This window comes from Alternaria incomplexa (genome assembly GCF_024043165.1).
Source record: "Alternaria incomplexa strain BMP 0042 chromosome Unknown scaffold_13, whole genome shotgun sequence".
NCBI lineage: Eukaryota > Fungi > Ascomycota > Dothideomycetes > Pleosporales > Pleosporaceae > Alternaria > Alternaria incomplexa.
Window position 1 is genome coordinate 1,207,284 of NW_026249862.1, and position 20,364 is coordinate 1,227,647.

The following is a 20,364-nucleotide window of genomic DNA, read 5'->3' on the forward strand; positions in this document are numbered from 1 at the left end:
TCGCCCACGCTCTCCACGCGGAGACAGCTACCGAGCCCGTTCACCTCCTCCCCGCCGCGCCTCGCCTCCTCCTCGTCGCGCCTCGCCCATCCGTCGCGGTATAGCTTCGGCAGATACATATGTTCCTGGTGGCCGTTCATCGCGTCCGCGCAGTCGATCGCCTGGTTTCCGGAGAAGATCCCGGAGCCCACGTCGCGACGACAACTGGAGGGCACGCCCTCGATCACCGCCTCGCCGAGCATTTTCGCCGCGACGAGATGAGCCTAGACGTGATGACTACAGGGCAAGGTCACCGCTGCCGCGACGGGACCGCGATCAGTACGACTCGTATACTCGCTCCCCGCGACCACGCGAAAGGTCTCCACCACCAAGAGAGCGCGATGTCTCCCCAGCTAGGAGCCGGGGTATACGCTCGCCTGTTCGTCCGAGCCGGTACGAAGAGCCGCGCTCCCGGGTGAATAGGTATGCTTTCAGTATCCCCTCGCGCCATGCCATTTGCTGACCTTATATGAAGCCCTCCCCGCAGATACTCTCCGGCCCGCGACACTCGTGACACGCGCGACTACCGACGCCGCTCACCCTCTCCAAGACGCGAGCGTCCCGACCCTTACACTGCGGATACATGGAGGAGTCGCAGGTCTCCTTCGCCAGCGCGGCCAGCATATGCTTCGAACGATGCGTCGGGTAGGGACTCCGCAGCGACGTCCCGCCGCTCTTCCCCACCACCCATCCACCCCAGTCGGGCTGCCCTGGTAGAAGACCGACCAGTCAGAGAGCCCGCCTCAGCACCACGATCGCCTTTCCGTGAGCGTCTCCCCGATAGAGGACGAGACTACAGTCGCGAGCGAGAGCGATCGCCTCCACGTCGACGCGACAGTCCTCCGACAGGACCGCGCGGAGATAGAGACTTCGCGCCTCCTACTGGACCATCGTCGTCTTCGTACCGCAATGGCGACAGCAACTTTGCCAGAGCTCCACCAACAGGACCTTCCAGCAGGAGCTATCCCTCCCCTGCGATATCCCCTCCAGTTGGACCTTCGAGCTTGACACCACAGGCCCCCTCCTTTCCCCGGGGCAATAACCCTGTTCTAGCAGCGCCAACACGACCGCGTGGTGGTGGCCGCGGTGGCTTTGGGGGATACGAAGGACGAGGAGACTTTTCAGGCCCATCCTCACGACGAGGATCTTGGGGCGCAGGACCACGAGGAGGAGGCTACTACGGTGGTGCGCCATCCGGCCCACGTGGTTCCAGCAGCGGACCCAGTGGAGCAGCACCCTTTGCTCCCTCATTCCGCGGATCTAACAACTCTACCGCTACAACCTACCCCCGTACGATGCGCTTCCGAGACCATCTCTCCGACCTCCCCAAGGAGATCCCTGGTGGCCAAAGAGCACCCGAGTTGTACGACAAGAGCAAGATCCTGAAGCTTGAAGCCGAGGCGCAGAAGTTGAGAGAGATGATCGATAAGAAGGAAGATGCGAAGAGGCAGAAACTCAGGGAGTGGGACAGTCTTGAACGCGAGGCGGATACGGCTCAGCTGAGGGTTGATCTTGCAGAGGGTTCACTACGAAGCATAAACGGGGAGGCGGATGTCAGCGATGCCTTCTAGTACCGGCGTTCGCTGGGTGACGATCTTGCAGACTACGACTGGTGATTCACGGCTGGTGGCTCCTTGGCATGAGGTTTCTTGGAGACTTGAGATGATAGTTTCGATTTGGCTTGCATCTGGATCTTGGAAGATAGCTTTCTGGTGGCATAGCGGGCGTTGAATGGCATAGCATTGGTAGCAACCGAGTCCTGATCACTAAATGCTTGAACGTTGTCTGCAGATAACTTGTGCTTTACCTGTGATGATTCAGTGACTCCCGAGACACTTTATACCGACAACGGAAGCTAAGTTGAGACCTTCGTGATGCTTGTGTAAGTTGTAAGCGCGTTCTCTTTTTCCAAGTTTCGCTCGCGCGAGTCTGGGTGTCTGTATTGTTGGTCACCCACCCAGACGGATGCTGAGACTATTGCGGATTACCGATTGGTCAGTATTAATTCTCACTTCTGACTCGCCGAACGCCAAATGTTTGCTGCAGCTGGTCGGTCGAACTAACCTACTCACCCGCCGCCTCAACCTTCGCCGACTGCTCTACTGTCGCACAAAATGGTGGGCAAGAAGGTGAGAAGTCTCGCATGATCGTAGCGACCAGGGACTAATTTGACTTTAGGAAGTCGCGAAGCCCGAAGCTGCCCCGCGCGGGGCCGCGAAGGCGAATGCTGCGACTGCTGCTCCCGCAGTACAGAAAGTTGACGATGCTATGGACGTGGACGCTGTAGGCGCAAAGCCTCATACGACAGCAGGCGACGACGCGACTGACCTCAATCCCAACGCTTCCACATCGGCAGAGGCGACGCGAAAACGAAAAGCGCCGCTTACCCACGCCAAAGACGAGTTTGCCGCCCTCCTCGAGCCCTTCTACTACGGAAAGAGTCTGACCGATCCGATCAATACTGCGCGCGATAAGTGGAATCTTCTACCGGCCTTTCTGAAGACCAAGGGACTGGTCAAGCAGCATGTCGACTCATACAACCACTTCGTCGATGTGGAACTCAAGAAAATCCTCAAGGCCAACCGTTTCGTCCGCAGCGATACCGACCCCAAGTTCCTTCTCGAGTACACAGACATTCGCGTCCTTTCCCCAAATCGACAGGAAGAAGATGACCTCGACCACCACCGCAGTACCATTACACCCAACGAGTGCCGATTGCGCGACATGACATACGCGGCGCCGATAGTAGTGGACATCATATATACCCGTGGGAACTCAAAGGTCAAGCGGACGGGTATCAAGATTGGGCGTATGCCTATAATGCTGAAAAGCAACAAGTGCGTGCTTGCAGGGAAGAACGATCGCGAAATGGCAGTCATGGACGAGTGTCCGCTAGACCCAGGAGGCTACTTCATCACCCGAGGACAAGAGAAGGTCATCCTGGTTCAAGAGCAGCTGAACAAGAATCGTGTCATTGTTGAGAGTGCCAAAGGCATCATGCAAGCCAGCGTCACGAGTTCTACACACGAGAGGCGTACCAAGACGTACGTTATTCAGAAGAAGGGTCTCATGTACCTCCGCCACAACACGCTTTCCGAAGAAATCCCGATTGTCTTCGTAATGAAGGCACTGGGTGTACACTCCGACAAGGAGATCATACTCTTGATAGCCGGCGAGGACACCGCGTACCAAGATAACTTCGCTGCCAATTTCGAGGCGTGCGCAAAGGAAGGCATACACACTCAGGAGCGAGCACTTGAGTATATCGGCCACCGCGTACGACTAGTGAAGAAGCCGCTCGGTACCTCGCGCAGTCGGAACTATCACTTAGAGGCTATCGAGTGTTTGTCCAACGTTGTCCTTCCCCACGTCCCAGTCGAAGGCACGAACTACCGACCAAAGGCACTATACGTGGCCCTCATGGCACGTCGAGTTCTGATGGCCATGCAAGACCCGAAGCTTGTAGACGATCGCGACTATGTCGGAAACAAGCGTCTCGAGTTGTCTGGACAGATGCTGTCACTCTTATTCGAAGATCACTTCAAGCGCTTCAACCACGACTTCAAGTTGAGCATCGACAAAGTACTGAAGAAACCCGTCCGAGCGCAAGAATTTGACGCCTTCTCGCACTTCAGCGTACACAAGAACCATATCACCATGGGTGTCGAGCGCGCCATTGCGACTGGAAATTGGAGTTTGAAGCGTTTCAAGATGGAGAGGGCGGGTGTGACTCACGTCTTGAGCAGACTGAGTTATATTGCGGCGCTGGGTATGATGACGAGAATCAGTTCGCAGTTCGAAAAGACGCGTAAGGTCTCTGGTCCCCGTGCGCTACAACCCTCGCAATTTGGCATGCTGTGCACCTCCGATACGCCTGAAGGTGAAGCTTGTGGTTTGGTCAAAAACCTGGCGCTCATGACGCATATCACAACCGAAGATGACGATGATCCAGTGCGCAAGATCGTGTTTATGCTGGGTGCCGAAGATATCTGTTTCCAGACTGGAGAGGAGATCCACGCAGATGGTGTATATAGTGTGTGTCTCAACGGTACACCTATCGCAGTCACCGACACACCTAAACGATTCCTCAACAGCTTCCGGAAACTCAGGAGAATGGGACGAATCTCCGAGTTCACTAGCATTCACATCGATCACGACCACTGCGAAGTTCACATCGCCACGGACGAAGGTCGAATCTGCCGGCCGATGATCATTGTCGAAAACCAACGGTCCAAGGTTACCTCGCGCTACCTCAAGGCGCTTCGCAAGGGCACCATGGAGTTTGAGGACTTCCTGACAAGAGGTCTGGTGGAGTACCTCGATACCAACGAAGAGAACGACACGAACATTGCTTTGAAGGAGAGCGAAATCAACCAATACACTACACATCTCGAAATCGAGCCCTTCACCATACTGGGCGCCGTTGCTGGTCTCATCCCATACCCACATCACAACCAGTCGCCTCGTAACACTTACCAATGCGCTATGGGTAAGCAAGCTATTGGCGCGATCGCCTACAACCAGTTCAAGAGGATAGACACACTGCTATACTTGATGGTCTATCCACAGCAGCCCATGGTCAAGACCCGCACCATTGAGCTCACCAAATACGACAAGCTGCCTGCCGGACAAAATGCAACCGTCGCTGTCATGTCCTACTCCGGATACGATATTGAGGATGCGCTCATCCTGAACAAGGCCTCCTGCGACCGTGGCTTCGGTCGCTGCCAGGTTCTGAAGAAGCATGTCACACCGCTGAAGACCTATGCCAACGGCACCTCTGACCGTATCAATGCCGGCGCTCTCGATGTGGATAACACCAGCCACCAAGCCATCGGACAAGACGGTATCGCCCAAGTTGGTGCGCGCATAGAAGCAGGCGACGCCTATCTTCTGAAATCCATTCCCCAAGACACCGCCGGGCCTGCAACAAACGTCTACAAAGACAAGCCCGACAAGTACAAGATGCCCGACTGCAGCTACATCGACAAAGCCTGCATCACCGAGAACGAAGCCGGAACGACCCTGATCAAGCTCCTCATGCGCCAAACACGACGTCCCGAACTCGGCGACAAGTTCTCCTCTCGCCACGGTCAAAAAGGAACAACAGGACTCATCGTCCAACAAGAAGACATGCCCTTCAACGACCAAGGCATCTGCCCCGACATCATCATGAACCCTCACGGATTCCCCTCGCGTATGACAGTCGGCAAGATGATGGAGCTCCTCTCAGGCAAAGCCGGTGTTCTAAACGGCACACTAGAATACGGCACCGCATTCGGCGGCTCCACCGTGGAAGACATGTCGCAGATCCTCGTAGAAAAAGGCTTCTCCTACACAGGAAAAGACTACCTGACAAGCGGCATCACAGGAGAAGCCCACCAATTCTACACCTTTTTCGGCCCGATCTACTACCAGAAACTCAAGCACATGGTGCAGGATAAGATGCATTCGCGTGCGAGGGGTCCGCGCGCTATCCTCACAAGACAGCCTACGGAGGGTAGGGCGAGGGACGGTGGATTGCGTCTGGGCGAGATGGAACGTGATTGTTTGATTGCGTATGGAGCTAGTCAGCTACTGCTTGAGCGGTTGATGATTAGTTCGGATGCGCATAATGTGGATGTCTGTGAGAAGTGTAAGTCGCTCTCTTCCCTTCACTATTCGAATTTTCCTTACAAGACCTCTGCTAATGATGATGACAGGTGGTCAAATGGGTTACAGCGGCTACTGCAAGCTCTGTGAGAGCGAAAAGGCGGTTCGCAAGATTACTATGCCGTATGCTGCTAAGCTTCTTATTCAGGAGCTGGGTAGTATGAATGTCAAGGTGACGATTGGGTTGGAAGATGAATTTCCAAGGGACGCTTAGGGAAGGAGAGAAGTGGATGCATGATTGGCGCTGATCTTGGACGGTACTGGGCTTGGGTGCATAGCGTGGCGTTTGTCATGATGATTTATTTACAGTGTACACGATTATGGAAATGTTACATTACCTGAGATGGTCTACAGCCTACATCAACATGAAAACATGCAAAGTAGGTGACCTAACGTCGATGTAGGCTCCAGGTCTGTTCGGGTCTTTTCTTGTATAAGGTGCAGTCGTTGTTGTGCATTGTAGCGTTACGAGATTCTATTCCCGTGCTGGAGGGCGTAGAGTTCCGGGTCGGATTCGGTATGAGACATAACGAAGAAAATGTACTCAGCAGCATTATTGCAAGCGAAGGACAGTCCACGATGGCGGATGTTGTTGACGGGAGGAATGATGAGGGCGGCGGGGGCGTCTTCAAAGCGCGCTAGCCTCACCCACTTTACGCGGTCGCGTCGACCGGAACGCGGTGCACTCCCGAGTAGCAACCATCACACCATACCACAATGGCTACCACACAGCGCCTCCGCGCTCGACAGGCCCGTAAGTAAACCGGGATCATAAATAAGAATTGCCATTCTGATTGAAGCTCTAGATGCCCCTGGCGCAACCTATCTCGCATACACACCCAACGGAAAGAAACTCGTCACAGCCGGAGTCGACAACTACTGCCGCGTCTTCACTACGGGCTCCGATGACGAGCCAGTCACGATAGATGAATGTCAGGAGAACAACACTGCTGTCGTAGCTGGGGTGCGCAATACAACATGATCAGGGTTGGGGCAACATACTGATCCTTAGGCAGAATGGCTACTTCATCACCGGCTCAGAGGACGGCACAGTGAGCAAGTTCTCGCTCGATAATGGCAAGTTCGAAGAGATTCTGGTCAGGACTACGCTCCCAGTACGGGATGTAGCTCTTAGCCCGGATGGCAACTGGATTGCCGTTGCCAGCGAGTACGTATGTGGCTCTAATCGTCCGATCTGGTCACTAACGAATGCAGTGAACTCGTCGTAAACCTCGTAAATGTCAAAGACAAGAGCATGAAAAGCTTGCGCGAACAGCCTCGAGCCGTCAAACACGTTTCCTTCGACAAGACCGGGACCCAACTAGCCGTATCCTGCACCGACGGTCACATCTACATGTATAACCTGGAGGGCGGAGAGCCTGAGATGGTCAACAGAGTGGAGGGCATGATCAAGAGCCTAGAAGCAGATGCGGAGACGAGTTCGAAAGTCCTTTGGCATCCAGATGGGCGAGCTTTTGCTACACCCACCGCCATGCGCCAGATACAGGTCATGTCGACGAGTGATTGGGAGAGGCAGCGAGTCTTCAAGACAGGTCATACAGCCGACATCACCGCCGCGGCATGGTCACCGAACGGTGCCTTGTTAGCAACTACCTCGAGCGATCTGAGCCTATGCCTTTGGGATACCAAGACACAGAAACAGCTCAAGAAGCTCGACGATGTCAAGGCTACAATACTCGCAATGGCATGGCACCCAACGGAGAACATTCTATCGTACACCAACAACGAAGGCGAACTCTTCATCCATACCGACCTCGTTCCCGACGAACATCTCCCCCTACTACAAAAGCCTACAGTCTCCGCTCCTTTCTTTCACGACCCCTCGGAAGGCCGAGCCGGTGTCCCACAACCAGCGAAGCTCACGAACGGCAACGTACAGACTCTCCCTGGACGGCCGAGACAAAGGAGTGGAACTCCGGACTCGTTAGAGGATATCTTGGGCCCAGAGTTCCAGGACGATGAAGCTCAAGTGGATGGCGATGAAGAGATGGAGGATTTCGTTATTGACGACGATGGCGCTGGATATGCTCCTGCAATCACAGCTGCTAAGAAACGTCCAAACGGACATCTCACTAGCGGCGTAGAACCTGCCTCGAAACGTCGCGCATACAGCTCAGCCCTCTTCCGTCCCCAAGTACACGAGCCATTTCAACCAGGTAGTACACCCTGGCGCGGAAACCGCCGGCTACTCTGCTGTTCATTAACCGGATATGTCGAGACCGTGGAACAGGAGGGCAAGCATCATACAGTAAGCGTCAAATTCTACGATGAACACACATTCCGCAACTTCCACTTCACCGACGTCTTCCTATACGACAAATCTTGCCTCAACGAGAACGGGACACTGTTCGCCTGCCAACCCAACAGCACAGGTGACGGCAACCCAGCAATGATATACTACCGACCGCACGAGACATGGACGACAAGAACCGAATGGCGGACCAATCTGCCGACTGGAGAATCCGTCACTGCGATTGCACTATCGAATTCATATGTCTGCGTAACTACATCGACAAACTACGTGCGCATATACTCACTCTTCGGTCTTCCGGTACGCGTCTACAGGCAAAAGAGTTCTCCAGCAGTCACCTGCGCAGCGTGGCGCGACTACATCCTCACGATTGGCAACGGACCCATCCAAAACGACCTCAGCACCCAACTCCTCTACACGATCGAAAACATCAAACACGACGTCGTCTACCAAGACTCCGACATCCTCGCCCTACCCCCAGGCACAACTCTAACCTCCGTCTTCTTCTCCGCAGAAGGAGACCCCTACATCTACGACTCCTCAGGCGTCCTCCTCACCCTCCTCGGCTGGAGAAACACCGGCCAGGCACGCTGGGTCCCCATGCTCGACACCAAACTCCTCTCGCGCCGCGCCGGCGGCGGAAAAGAAGAGTCCTACTGGCCCGTCGGCGTCGCTTCATCACCCACATCCTCCGAAGGCATAGGAGGCGCAAAGTTCCACTGCATGATCATCAAAGGGCGAGAACAATACCCCTCAGCACCCGTCCCGCACCTCTCCGAATTCGGCTTCGAAATCCCGCTCACGAGTGTCATCGACAAAGCCAGGAGCAAGAAGAACAGAAGAGGAGGCGAGGAAAGCGACATGGAAGACGAGGACGAAGACGCCAACGCGCCTCAGACCAACGAGGAGAAACAGCAAGACCACGAACAAGCCTTCATCCTCGCTTCGACACTACATTCGCAACTCTCTTCCACCCTGCTCCACACGCGTCCGACGGCGTCGCAGAAATCGGCGCTGAGTACGCTCGAAGTGGCGATTGACCGTGCGCTGCTTCAGTTGCTTGGGTTGGAGTGTCTGGCGGGTGAGGATCATGGGATGAAGGCGCTGGAGATTGTTAGTTTGATGAGGGATGCGAATGGCAAGATGCTGGATTTGGCGGGTAAGGTGGCGAGTAGGTATGGCAGGGAGGTGCTTGGAGAGAAGATTAGGGAGTTGGCGGAGAAGAAGGCGCTGGCTAGGGATGATGCCGATGAGGACGACTTCTAGGTACTGGGGTTAAATGAGGGATATTGTGCAATCGTTGCTTTGATGCAGTGATGATTTATCTGGGTAGCACAGCGAGCGTTCGCTGCTCAATATAGCACATAATTCGAGGAGAATATTGAACGCCCTAGAGCCTACGTTAACGGTTGGTTACCTGCTTTGCGTGTTTCTATCTTCATGTAGGCCTTAGGCCTGTTTAATGTTTTTCTTGTGCAAGGGTCTACTGATCAATCAATCATCTTATAATACTTGATCAAATGTTAGATCATGGAAAGTGCCGCTTGACAATTTATTGGCATTACTAAAGGGAGTAACATAGAAAGAGGACAATTGATCCCAAATCGCTTCATGTATGGAGAAGAAGGTACGCTAGAAGCTCTCCTTGTAAACGCCGTAGCCCGCCATTATCAATCTGGTACTTGTCTCTCTTCAAAAGCGAGGCTTCGAACAAGACACACTCCAATCAACAATGTAGAGCCATACTGCTCTTGAACACGCTACACAGTACGGTGAGAAGCCGTCTAGTACTCTGCCTCAACACCCTCATCATCCCCGAGGGAGTCAGCTGCGACCTCTTCGTAATCGCGCTCCAAGGCAGCGAGATCTTCACGAGCCTCGGAGAATTCACCCTCCTCCATACCCTCACCAACGTACCAGTGGACGAAGGCACGCTTGCTGTACATGAGGTCGAACTTGTGCGAGAGAGCAGACCAGGCCTCGCTAATGGCCGTGGTGTTGGACAACATGCAGACAGCGCGGTTGACAGCGGCGAGGTCACCGTTGGGGACCATCTGGGGGGGCTGGTAGCAGATACCAACCTTGAAACCGGTAGGGCACCAGTCGACGAACTGGACGGTGCGCTTGGTCTTGACCTGGGCAATGGCAGCGTGGGTGTCCTTGGGGACAACGTCACCACGGTACAACAGGCAGGTGGCCATGTACTTTCCGTTGCGAGGATCGCACTTGACCATCTGGTTGTTGGGCTCGAAGCAGGCGTTGGTGATCTCCATGACCGAGTTGGCCTCGTGTGCGGCCTTGGCGGCGGAGATGACGGGAGCATAGGCGACGAGAGGGAAATGGATGCGAGGGTAGGGGACCAAGTTGGTCTGGAACTCGTTCAGGTCGACGTTGAGGGAACCGTCGAATCGGAGGGAGGCGGTAATGGACGAGACGACTGAGTCAGGTTAGCAGAGTGGATTTCTAAGCAGGCTCTGGCAGCTTACCCTGGGCAATGAGACGGTTGAGGTTCTCGTAGTTGGGGCGCTCGATACCGAGGTTCCTTCGGCAGATGTCGTAGATGGCCTCGTTGTCAACCATGAAGGAGCAGTCGGAGTGCTCGAGTGTGGTGTGGGTGGTCAGGATGGAGTTGTATGGCTCGACGACCGATGTGGCGACCTGGGGCGCTGGGTAGACACAGAACTCGAGCTTGCACTTCTTGCCGTAGTCGACGGACAGACGCTCCATGAGCAGGGCGCCGAAACCAGATCCAGTTCCTCCACCGAAGGAGTGGAAGACGAGGAAACCTTGCAGACCTGAGCAGTTGTCGGCAACGCGGCGGACCTTGTCGAGGACCTGGTCGATGAGCTCCTTTCCGACGGTGTAGTGACCACGGGCGTAGTTGTTCGAGGCATCCTCCTTGCCTGTGATCATCTGCTCGGGGTGGAAGAGGGAGCGGTAAGGGCCGGTGCGGACCTCGTCGACGACGTTGGGCTCAAGATCGGCGTAGATGGTACGGGGGACATACTTGCCCTGGCCTGCGCAGTGTTAGCAGTCGAAATGGCGCTCCGGGGCGAAAGCTGCCTACCCGTCTCGGAGAAGAAGGTGCTGAAGCCGTGGTCGTCGTTCAGGGCCTTGCGCTCCTCGGTGAGGAAACCATCGGGCTGGATGCCGTGCTCGAGGCAGTAGAGCTGGAAAGCCGAGTCAGTATATCGCGCACTGGCGGTGAGCTATCCGCAGCCCCTTCTTCCGGCGTAGAATGGGATGCAGCAGCAGCAGCGCGTGTCGTCGGGTGCAACTCACCTCCCAGCAAGAGTTTGCGATCTGGCAACCGGCCTGGCCGACTAGACGCGTACAAAGTCAGCATCAACAAATAGCCAGGGATGTCCCGCTGCAGGCGGTCAGGGCGCGCATGGCGCAAGGGACGACATACCGTTCAGACTGATGACTTCTCTCATGGTGGCGTAGAGCAAAGGTAGTAATTGGGGTATCGAAATGGAGTCTCGGGGGAACCTGGGCGGCGAGGGTTGAAGCTGCTGTCGGTGGGAGTGGAGCAGTGGGGGAGAAGTGCTGTTGTGTTGTGGAATCGAACTTTTAGGCCAAAAGGGTCCGCCTATCACGGACCACGGCGCTAAGCTACACGTCCAATGCAGCTGCCTGGCCGTTGCGCGAGAAACACGACCTCATCGGACGAATTCAAGCCTGTTGTTCCTCTGCCTGCCTATGGCGCTGCTCTGGCCGACGTGAGAGACAATGAATGGCGGTCCTCCCAACTCTCCCCCATCTTCACGTGCTGTCCGCCAAAGATGCGCCTCTCCGCCGGGCTGCTCTGCATCGTCACGCAGGCCTGGACGGTGAATGCCAACGTCGAGAAGACGATATTCCTTGGTCCCAGCCCTGTGACTCTCTCCAATGTCCGCCCCGGGCTAGATGACCTCGGCCTGCACTACCTGTCGCCCTCGTCCACCATCCTCCCGATCCGAGTCCCTGTCCAGTTTCCCACCGAGTCGCTGCCCCGCGGTCTCGAGTCCTGGTACTTGCTTCGCGGCCTGCAAGACGGCAGGAGGTACGAGGTGCGCATCTGCTGGCCGGCCACCGTGAGTCTACTGCTCCTTCCCGTTGCATATCGCATGCATCGTCTCACATGATTGTTTGTACTGACCTGCCCAGCAACCCACCGACTTCTGGCTTGACACTTACTCAGTCACCCACGTATTTGATACTCCCGAGTTCATATCTTCGTTATCAGAGTATAACTCAGTCATTCGACGCGACCCAGTGGACGACGACGGAAACACCAAGGAAGCGCCGCCCGCAGCTCCAGAGTCGGTACTGTTCTTGCGCCTCCAGGCTGCAGCGTCCTACTATTCGACCAATCGCACATTGATGGACTACCCGCCTCCAGTTGATGCCGATATCAGTACGTCTAATCCCACTAACATGTCATGCGTCGTCTAACAACCATAGTACTCGATCCCTTCATACTGAACGTCTTCCCACAATCACTTGGCCCAATCGCGATATACATTACCGCAGTCGCTCTAGGAGCCTGGTTTCTCTCCGGCCACATCTACCGCTGGCTGCTTTCCGTCGCTGCCGAGTCACCCAGCAAACCTCACACCGATTGAGCAGCCACCTCATACAAGAAAAAAACTGAACAGGTCTGCAGACTACATCAAGTCAAAACCTTGCAAAGGCGGTGACCCAGCGCCAACGTAGGCTCCAGGCTGTTCGTTTTTTTTTAGGTTGGCGTGCGCTTGTCATTCACGCACTTTCACGCAACAATGTCTGCAGCGCCTCCGCCTCCACCTCCACCTCCGCCGCCACCGCACAAGCCACCGTCTGATGACAAATGCGATAGATTGTTCAATCTCCTTCCCGCCGAACTGCTCCTCATGATAATCAACTACGCGGGTGTCGGTAGTATTATGAACCTTGCTCTAGCCATCTATCCTACCCTGCAGCGGCATCGGATCGCCCCGGAGCTTAGTGCGCACACCTACTTCAGCATAGTACGTGTGGATAGGACCTCGAATACAAGCAACAGAAGACGACCCCTACCGCAAGGTCTCGATCGGATGCCCATGGAGCTGTGGTTTCAAGTGGCTCGAGATCTAGAACCAATCGACATCCTGTCCATGATGTTCGCTATCGGCGCATACCCGCGAGACTCGCTTACCCAGGAGACAGCGGAGAGGATGAGGGATTTGAGCTTGAACTGGTGCGGGAAATCAAAGAAAAAGGATTGACAAACTATGGCTGAAACGGGATGCGATAGCTAGACAGATACCATACCATACAATGAAAAAGAGCCGAACATGCCTAGAGCCTACATTGACGTTAGGTTACCTACTTTGCATGTTTTCATGTTGATGTAGGCTGTAACCACAAAAACGTAGGTTGCGGCCTGTTCAGTTTGTCCCTAGGTTGACGTTACCCGAATAGCTCGATATGCGAGCGGCAAGCGTATCTAGGGTTTGCTCAGACACTGGTGCTTGCTGTCGAACACACCCTGATCTTTCGACTCTGGACCAGGGTCGGTACCTGGAAGAATTGTGAACGTTTTGGACTCTGGAAGAGGAATGAGCAGGAGTACGATGGTGCAAACGGCCACAGCTGTATGATGTAGAGTATGAGCCTGGAACAGATCGAACTTGAGCAGATCGCTGAGCTTCTACGTGAGAACAACGCCATGCCCACCAACCATCCTACTTTGCACGCACCTCATACAAAACTGAACAGGTCTGGAGCCTACATCGACGCCAGGTCATGTATTTTGTAAGCTTCCATGTTGATGTAGGCTGCAGGCCTGTTTAGGTTCTTGTTTTTCTTAGTTGACGTGCATATGAGGCTGGAAGCATGCTGCACGGACGTTGACGGCTCAACAGATGCCAGCTCCTCACCCACCGCAGTTGAGCGACGCTAAAGATTACCCCATACCCAAACACGCCCTAGGGCGTTCATTAGTCACAATCCGCCGCGCTCGTCCCGTGAAAAAGTTCCTGGGTCCTGTAAACCTCGGTGCTTCGCAATCATCTCATCTTGAATATTGTTAGAGGAATCCTTCCGTGGAACAAAAGCCACAATGGTGCTCACGGACGAAGAGCAGCCTCTGCTCAGAATAATATCGCATGACTACGAAAGCGTCCAACAAGAGAATGATGCCGAGGAAGCTGGAAATGACGCGCTTGATTTTGAGCCTCTGGACCCTGAGGACCCTCGCAACTGGTCGCCAGGTTTCAAATGGGGTATCGTTTTGTTGCTTGCTCTTATGGCGTTCACCGTGTATGCATATTCTCCCAGCACTCCAATTGTCAAAAGAACTTCGACGCTGACCATGTCTACAGAACGTTTACTTGCATTGGCGTGGTACCGGTCGCCAGCAAGATCGTCTCGGATCTCGATGGAAAGCAATCGAGCTCTGCAAACAGCGCGCTCCTCGTGACTATCTGGGAACTTGGAGAAGCCGCTGGACCATTACTTATCGCACCGTTATCGGAGATTTTTGGACGCTATCCTGTCTTCAACGTTTGTAACATCGGCTTCATCGCTGCGACTATCCTAGCAGTTTGCAGCCAGAACAGCGGCATGTTCATTGCTGCGAGGATGCTCACAGGTCTTTGCGTCGCTTCAAACGTCCTCAATCCAGCCATTATCGGAGACATCTTCGAGAGCGAGCAACGCGGCTCCGCAATGTCTTTGGTTATGCTTGCGCCGCTCATTGGAGGAGCTATCGGCCCTGCCATCTCTGGCACCATCGCAGAGACGATAGGGTGGCGACGCATGTTGACCATCGCCGCCGGACTAGCTATCGTGTGCGAAGTTCTGTTCCTCGTCTACTTCAGAGAGACGTACAAGATGGCTGTTTTGAGAAGAAGAGCAGCGAAGACGATGCAGGAAACTGGAAAGGTTCCGGAGTCGAAGAGCACGCATGAGTATCTAGCAAAGCTCTGGCACTCTATCACCAGGCCTTTTGCGGTCTTGTTCGGTTCGAGCGTACTCATGCTTCTCTCGCTATTTGCCTCGGTCGCGTTCAGCTTCTTTTACGTTGTCAGCGTTTCATTACCCTCGATCTTGCTTGACAGGTATGACTTCAAGTTCGGCCAGATTGGTTACACTTTTATCTCGTTCAGTAAGTATCTTGATATGCTTGAACCCACGGCAGCTAACAGATATCTAGGCGTCGGATCTTTCTGCAGTGTATTAGTATGCAACTTTACGCTCGATAGGATATACGTCAAGCTTCGCGGGCCCGATGGCGGAAAAGGAAAACCAGAGTACCGCCTTCCTCTTTCTATCCTGGGTGCGATCCTCTTGCCTTTCTCGGTAATCGCATACGGCTGGATCGCAGAATACCGTCTGCCTGTACTCCTGCTTCTCGCCTCGGTGGCCCTGATGGGGTTCTCGCTCCTTCTGACTGTTATACCGTTATCTGCTTACGTCGTTGACGCTTGCGGTATGTACTCCGCATCGGCTATGACGGGCGTCATCGTCACGCGATGCCTTATGGGCACCTTCCTGCCACTCACGACTGGTCCATTGTCTGACGCACTTGGTTATGGGCTAGGCTTCACTCTTTTGGGCGCACTGAGCTTGTGTTTGGTCATCATCCCGTTATGCATATTCAAGTTTGGGGAGAAGTGGCGGCAGCATTCAGAATTCACGAAAGACACTTGAAGCACCTTACACAGGAAAAAAAACTAAACAGGTCTAGAGCCTACATTAACGCTAGGTTAACTACTTTGTATGCTTCTATATTAATGTAGGCTGCAGGCCGATCTAGCCTTTTTCTTGATTGACGTAGAAGGGTAAGAAGCTGCAACGTTAATTCCTGCCATACAAACATATTGTGTAAAAGCCACTTCCTCAAGTTCGCATAGCTCCTACGATCTATGTCCGCACTTTCTGGGAAAGTACCCGTCATCGATGCCGTACAAAAGCTGCACCGTGCCTCCGTTTTCCGTTCCTTTTCTGCACTCCATCATCAACAGCCACAAGCTTGCTGATCAAATCCGAGCACATCCTTCCAGTATCCACAAGCTTAGCACGCCATGAAGTTCTTTACCTTAGCTCTCGCAACTCTGCTAGCCCAGACGGTCACGATCGCCCAAAGTCTGTTCAAGCACCAGTCCAATGGCTTCCGTCTTATCCTCAAGTCAATCGACAAAAACTTCAATGAGTACATACGACCACCCTTCAGCCCTTTTCTTCATCCTGACAGATAGCAGCCACGCACTCGGAGTTTGCCATTGGTCCGCAGTCCACGAAGGCCTATGCCTGTACGATGACACGACTGCCACCCCTGCACGTCCCCCCACTACCTTCTACCACAACGTATCCTCCTACGACGACATCCAGGGTATTCTCAACTGGCCCCCGCCTCTTTGGGGCACCGATGATCCCGTCTCGTCCGCAATGCAGTTCGACTATGTTGCTGGGACCAATCTCGTGTACGCGACTTTCACGCCCGGGACCGACACATACCAACTGGTGTGCTTCGAAGAGGGCAGCGCTAGCATGTACATTGCAATCGCCGGAGATGATACTCGCAAGGCCCCTGATTGGGTTGATCCACCGAAAGAAGGTCAAGAATTGGTATCTGTGTGCTATGAGGTTTGACTCTAGGCAGTTTTCGCTGGCATGGAAGATAGGTTTTGTGGGCGAGCCGCAAAATCCCATGTGTTGGAAGGTCGACGTAGTGAGGGTGTGGGTTTGAGGAGATAAGGATTCAAGATGTTTTGTGCTTCCCGGGTGTCAGTGCGGGACTATCTGATTCTTCTCGCGAAGGAAGGAGTCCGTTGCGGTTGACTGGACTGTTCTGGCGACGGGTGTAGTAGTCAAGGTGTCTTTTCATTGTTTGAATTTTGCCTTTTTGTTCCAGTACACGCAAATAGATTCTTCATCTTTTCAGGCTCATCAACGCAGGACGTTTTGAACCTTCCTCGGAACGGCACGACGCTATCTAGGGCTGCGAGCTGAATGCGATACGCGAGCAGCTACCATACGGCTTCCACTGCGTTTATTCCGTCCCGAACTAACCTCAGTATCTGGGTATTTGGGCTATACTTCTTCCAAACGAGCAACTACGCATGTAGCCGAGACCCGCCACCACTCTCTTCCTCAACTGACCACACAAGGTGATCATATCAATGAAAAGAAAAATTGTAGCCCCCCGCGGGGACTTCCGCCGAGATCCGTTGCTCACGCCAAATGAACCTGGTTCTCGCCCACTGATCAGTAGGGACAACATGCCTGGAGTTGGCGGAGATGATAGTGAGTAAGGGACCTGTCGATCCTCAGCTCGCACCTGGACACCTCGCCGGTAGATGAGAGTAGAACGGCCTGTTCTACCTGGTAAGTATGGATGTCTTCAGTGCGAACCAAGGAAGAGAGGACGCAACATCATACTATCGCTGACAAGAGACCCCCACCTCAAGACGGCAGTAGAGAATAGCTTTTGACCCGGCTGTTCAAACAGCAGAAGCTAACCCCCGCCTTAGAACCGGAAAGAATTCTCCCTGGCACTGTTGAAGTGCCCATTTAAACGGACGAGTGGTGTGAAAGGAGAACCCTACGAAGACTCTCAGCAGCGATAGGATGGGGTTGCGGATAAGAGAAAGGAAGAAACCACGGCGCCAAACTGCCGTCGTCAAGAGTCCAATACCAATATCATCGAGCAGTACCAGGCGTGTAAGATACTTCCGAAACTGTTGAAGGTTCGTTGCTCTAAAAAGACCGTCGATGGCGGTAGTTAGGCGTGTGGGTGGGTTAGAAGAAAGAAGTAGCTGGGCGGGCACAATATATGTCCAGTGGCGGGCGCACGAGCCCACTCCTATGACGTCCTCAGGGAATATAGTCCAGGCAGCAAAGTGAGAGCGCGCCTCAGTCTAGTGGATCCAAGGCAAAGTGATAGTGAGTGAGCAATGAGTTCGAAGGAGGGAGTGGGAGGCAGCATTTCTCGATGTATACTACTCAGGTACCAGTACAATGTAGCAGATGAAGCCAACCTCGCTACTTCCTCGTCTTGGTAGCTCAACATCTCACCATTACGTGATGCTGTTCCTCTTGACTTCTCGTGCTACCAGTGCTACGATACCTAGATAATGTCGGCCGCTCAGGATTTAGCTTCAAGGTCTGACCAGCATCCTGAATCTCGACATGTTGTTGTTCTGATTCGGACATTCGGGATAGCCCAGCGGAAAGTGAAGTACGGAGTAGTACTGACCTAGGTGGTATGTCTGAGCAGGCCCGTGCGTTCTCGCGCATCAAGCATCGCCCACCAGAGCGACATGATCAACCTCACGACCCGCTCAACCCACGCCACGATGAAGACGTCACTCGCCACCCTCTCGTCTTTCGCGACGCTCACAAGCGCTGCACGTCTGCTGCTACAAATCCCGAACTCGGTCCTTGTCAATCCGTCCACGCTCCCCTCGACCACGCACGCAACGCTCCAGTCCTCCGGCCCGCCCCTTGATGCCTATCTCACGCGCTCCAACACGTTCAACTTCAACAATGTGAGCGCCGGAAGCTACCTTGCTACCGTGCATTGCCGCGACTATGCGTTCGAGCCATTGAGGATTGATGTCACCGTGGAAGAGGCGGCAGAGGGCAGCGGGGAGAAGAAGGAGATGATCAGGGCATACCAGACCTTCCTGGGTAACGAATGGGACAACAAGGGAGAGAGCCGCGGCGAGGGCGGTAGCGGTTTGGTGGTTGAAGCCAGGCCGGTAGGAACCAAGTACTTCTACCAAGAGAGGCAAGGCTGTAAGTTGACATCGCCACAATGCGCAATGGGGATATTGTGCTAACACGCCGCAGTCTCACCGCTGTCATTCTTGAAGAATCCTATGATTCTCATGGCGATAGTGTCCATGGGCCTCATCTTCGGCATGCCCAAACTGATGGAGAACAGTAAGTCTCTCGGCAGCCCATTAGGTACTGCCAAGGTTACTGACACATGCGTAGTGGACCCCGAGATGAAGGAAGAATTCGAGGAGATGAAGAAGAACGGCGTCCTGGGCTCCGGAAACACCAACACTGCATCGCAGTTACAGAACTTTGACCTCGCCTCGTGGATGGCCGGTAAGACCGACTCGGGCAGCGCGAGCGCACGTACACAGAGTCCTGCAGGGCAGACGAAGAAACGATAGACAGCGGACACACAGAGTCTCGGAGGACAGCGAAGCGCTCAGGTCCTTCGACACAGAGTATGCCTATATCGGCAGCGAGCAATATACACTATCAACAAGCTAGGACTGTGTTCTTGACTTATAGAGGAAACGCATATACTGCAGCGATTCGTCCGCTCCATGAAGGCCTCATACGCAGTCTCCGGCATGAGCAGGAGGAATCTCACAGAATCAGACATCCGGCGACTGCTAGCGGTATCCGCATGCGCATGTTCCTATCGCTTCATGTTGTCTTTCCGACCTAGCTGTCTGGGCAAAAGCCATCACAATGCTTGATTCCTGACTAATCTATGCAGGATCATACAGATAGCTGAGGAGCCTCTCGTCGTAGTCAGACTTCATAGGCATCTCTCGCTCCTTCCTCATCAGTTAGGAACCAAGAAACCAAAGCAGCCTGTCTCACACAATCCTGCTACATCTTGGAGCTGTCATTTCGTAAATCGACATTAGCTGAACTCCAGCTTCCGCCCCGCAGCTTACCCAAGTGTTGTAGCTGCTTATTCACGCTCTTGACTTTCCATCTCGACCAATCGGGTATGCGCTAGCCCCCGTAGAAGCAAGCCACACTCTCGACCCAGCGAGACAGCGTCGGTACAATCGCGTTGCACAGTTCATATAGCGTATCTGGGATCCTCTCTTTATCTCTCCCAGTTATTTGCGCCTTCACCTACTTCGTGATGAGCAAGATGGCTGGTATTCCGCACATGCCGGCTGCTGACATGGACGATCCAACAAGCACGACAACAAGCGCACAGCATGATCCTCACCAGCACCATCATGCACACATTGGTCACCACACGGGCAAGAGGCTGAAACACTTTCTGAGACCAGATGGAAGAAAGGTGCACATTGCGAGTTCCCCCGATGAAGCAAATCACATGAGGAGGAAGCTGAGCAATGCGAGCGAGAAAGAAGACTTCGACCTAGTCATCCATGGATCTCCCGAACATGTTAGTTCTACACAAGAATTAGAGAGTCATGGCATGGAACAATCGCTCTACTAACGCACACAGATCGAAGCACTCCGCCACACCCACGCCCACCACACTGCGCACCACCGCCAACTGCACCAAGACCATGGCGACCTAGCCCAAGAATTCGAGCGCGTAATCCGCGACCTCGACACCCTCTCCACCGAACTCCACATGCTAACCTCGCACGCCGTGCAACTCGACGCCAACTTCTCCAAATACGGTTACTCAGCCCATCTACGCACCAAAGAAGACGGCC

The 20,364-nt window shown here is 54.0% G+C and overlaps 6 protein-coding genes across 6 annotated transcripts; 5 read left to right on the forward strand and 1 right to left on the reverse strand.

The window, feature by feature from the left end:
* Nucleotides 1-675: 675 nt before the first annotated feature.
* Nucleotides 676-1,610, forward strand: J4E90_008711 (uncharacterized protein; the record flags this gene model as incomplete). The annotated part of the gene is made up of 2 exons (XM_051438233.1): nt 676-679; nt 700-1,610. The coding sequence occupies 2 exons, from the start codon at nt 676-678 to the stop codon at nt 1,608-1,610; spliced, it is 915 nt and encodes a 304-aa protein (XP_051288232.1).
* Nucleotides 1,611-2,153: 543 nt separating this feature from the next.
* Nucleotides 2,154-5,905, forward strand: RPC2 (DNA-directed RNA polymerase III subunit; the record flags this gene model as incomplete). Its single annotated transcript, XM_051438234.1, has 3 exons — nt 2,154-2,168; nt 2,218-5,674; nt 5,742-5,905. The coding sequence occupies 3 exons, from the start codon at nt 2,154-2,156 to the stop codon at nt 5,903-5,905; spliced, it is 3,636 nt and encodes a 1,211-aa protein (XP_051288233.1).
* Nucleotides 5,906-6,408: 503 nt separating this feature from the next.
* On the forward strand, nt 6,409-9,229 carry J4E90_008713 (uncharacterized protein; the record flags this gene model as incomplete). The annotated part of the gene is made up of 4 exons (XM_051438235.1): nt 6,409-6,445; nt 6,498-6,655; nt 6,708-6,859; nt 6,907-9,229. 4 exons carry the CDS (start codon nt 6,409-6,411, stop codon nt 9,227-9,229), a joined length of 2,670 nt encoding a protein of 889 aa, XP_051288234.1.
* Nucleotides 9,230-9,747: 518 nt separating this feature from the next.
* J4E90_008714 (uncharacterized protein) lies at nt 9,748-11,400 on the reverse strand (the record flags this gene model as incomplete). Its single annotated transcript, XM_051438236.1, has 5 exons — nt 9,748-10,400; nt 10,450-10,980; nt 11,031-11,133; nt 11,246-11,286; nt 11,376-11,400. The coding sequence occupies 5 exons, from the start codon at nt 11,398-11,400 to the stop codon at nt 9,748-9,750; spliced, it is 1,353 nt and encodes a 450-aa protein (XP_051288235.1).
* A 2,627-nt stretch (nt 11,401-14,027) lies between these two features.
* J4E90_008715 (uncharacterized protein) lies at nt 14,028-15,619 on the forward strand (the record flags this gene model as incomplete). Its single annotated transcript, XM_051438237.1, has 2 exons — nt 14,028-14,227; nt 14,290-15,619. The coding sequence occupies 2 exons, from the start codon at nt 14,028-14,030 to the stop codon at nt 15,617-15,619; spliced, it is 1,530 nt and encodes a 509-aa protein (XP_051288236.1).
* Nucleotides 15,620-18,267: 2,648 nt separating this feature from the next.
* Nucleotides 18,268-19,095, forward strand: J4E90_008716 (uncharacterized protein; the record flags this gene model as incomplete). The annotated part of the gene is made up of 3 exons (XM_051438238.1): nt 18,268-18,709; nt 18,764-18,856; nt 18,911-19,095. The coding sequence occupies 3 exons, from the start codon at nt 18,268-18,270 to the stop codon at nt 19,093-19,095; spliced, it is 720 nt and encodes a 239-aa protein (XP_051288237.1).
* Between the last annotated feature and the right edge of the window lie 1,269 nt (nt 19,096-20,364).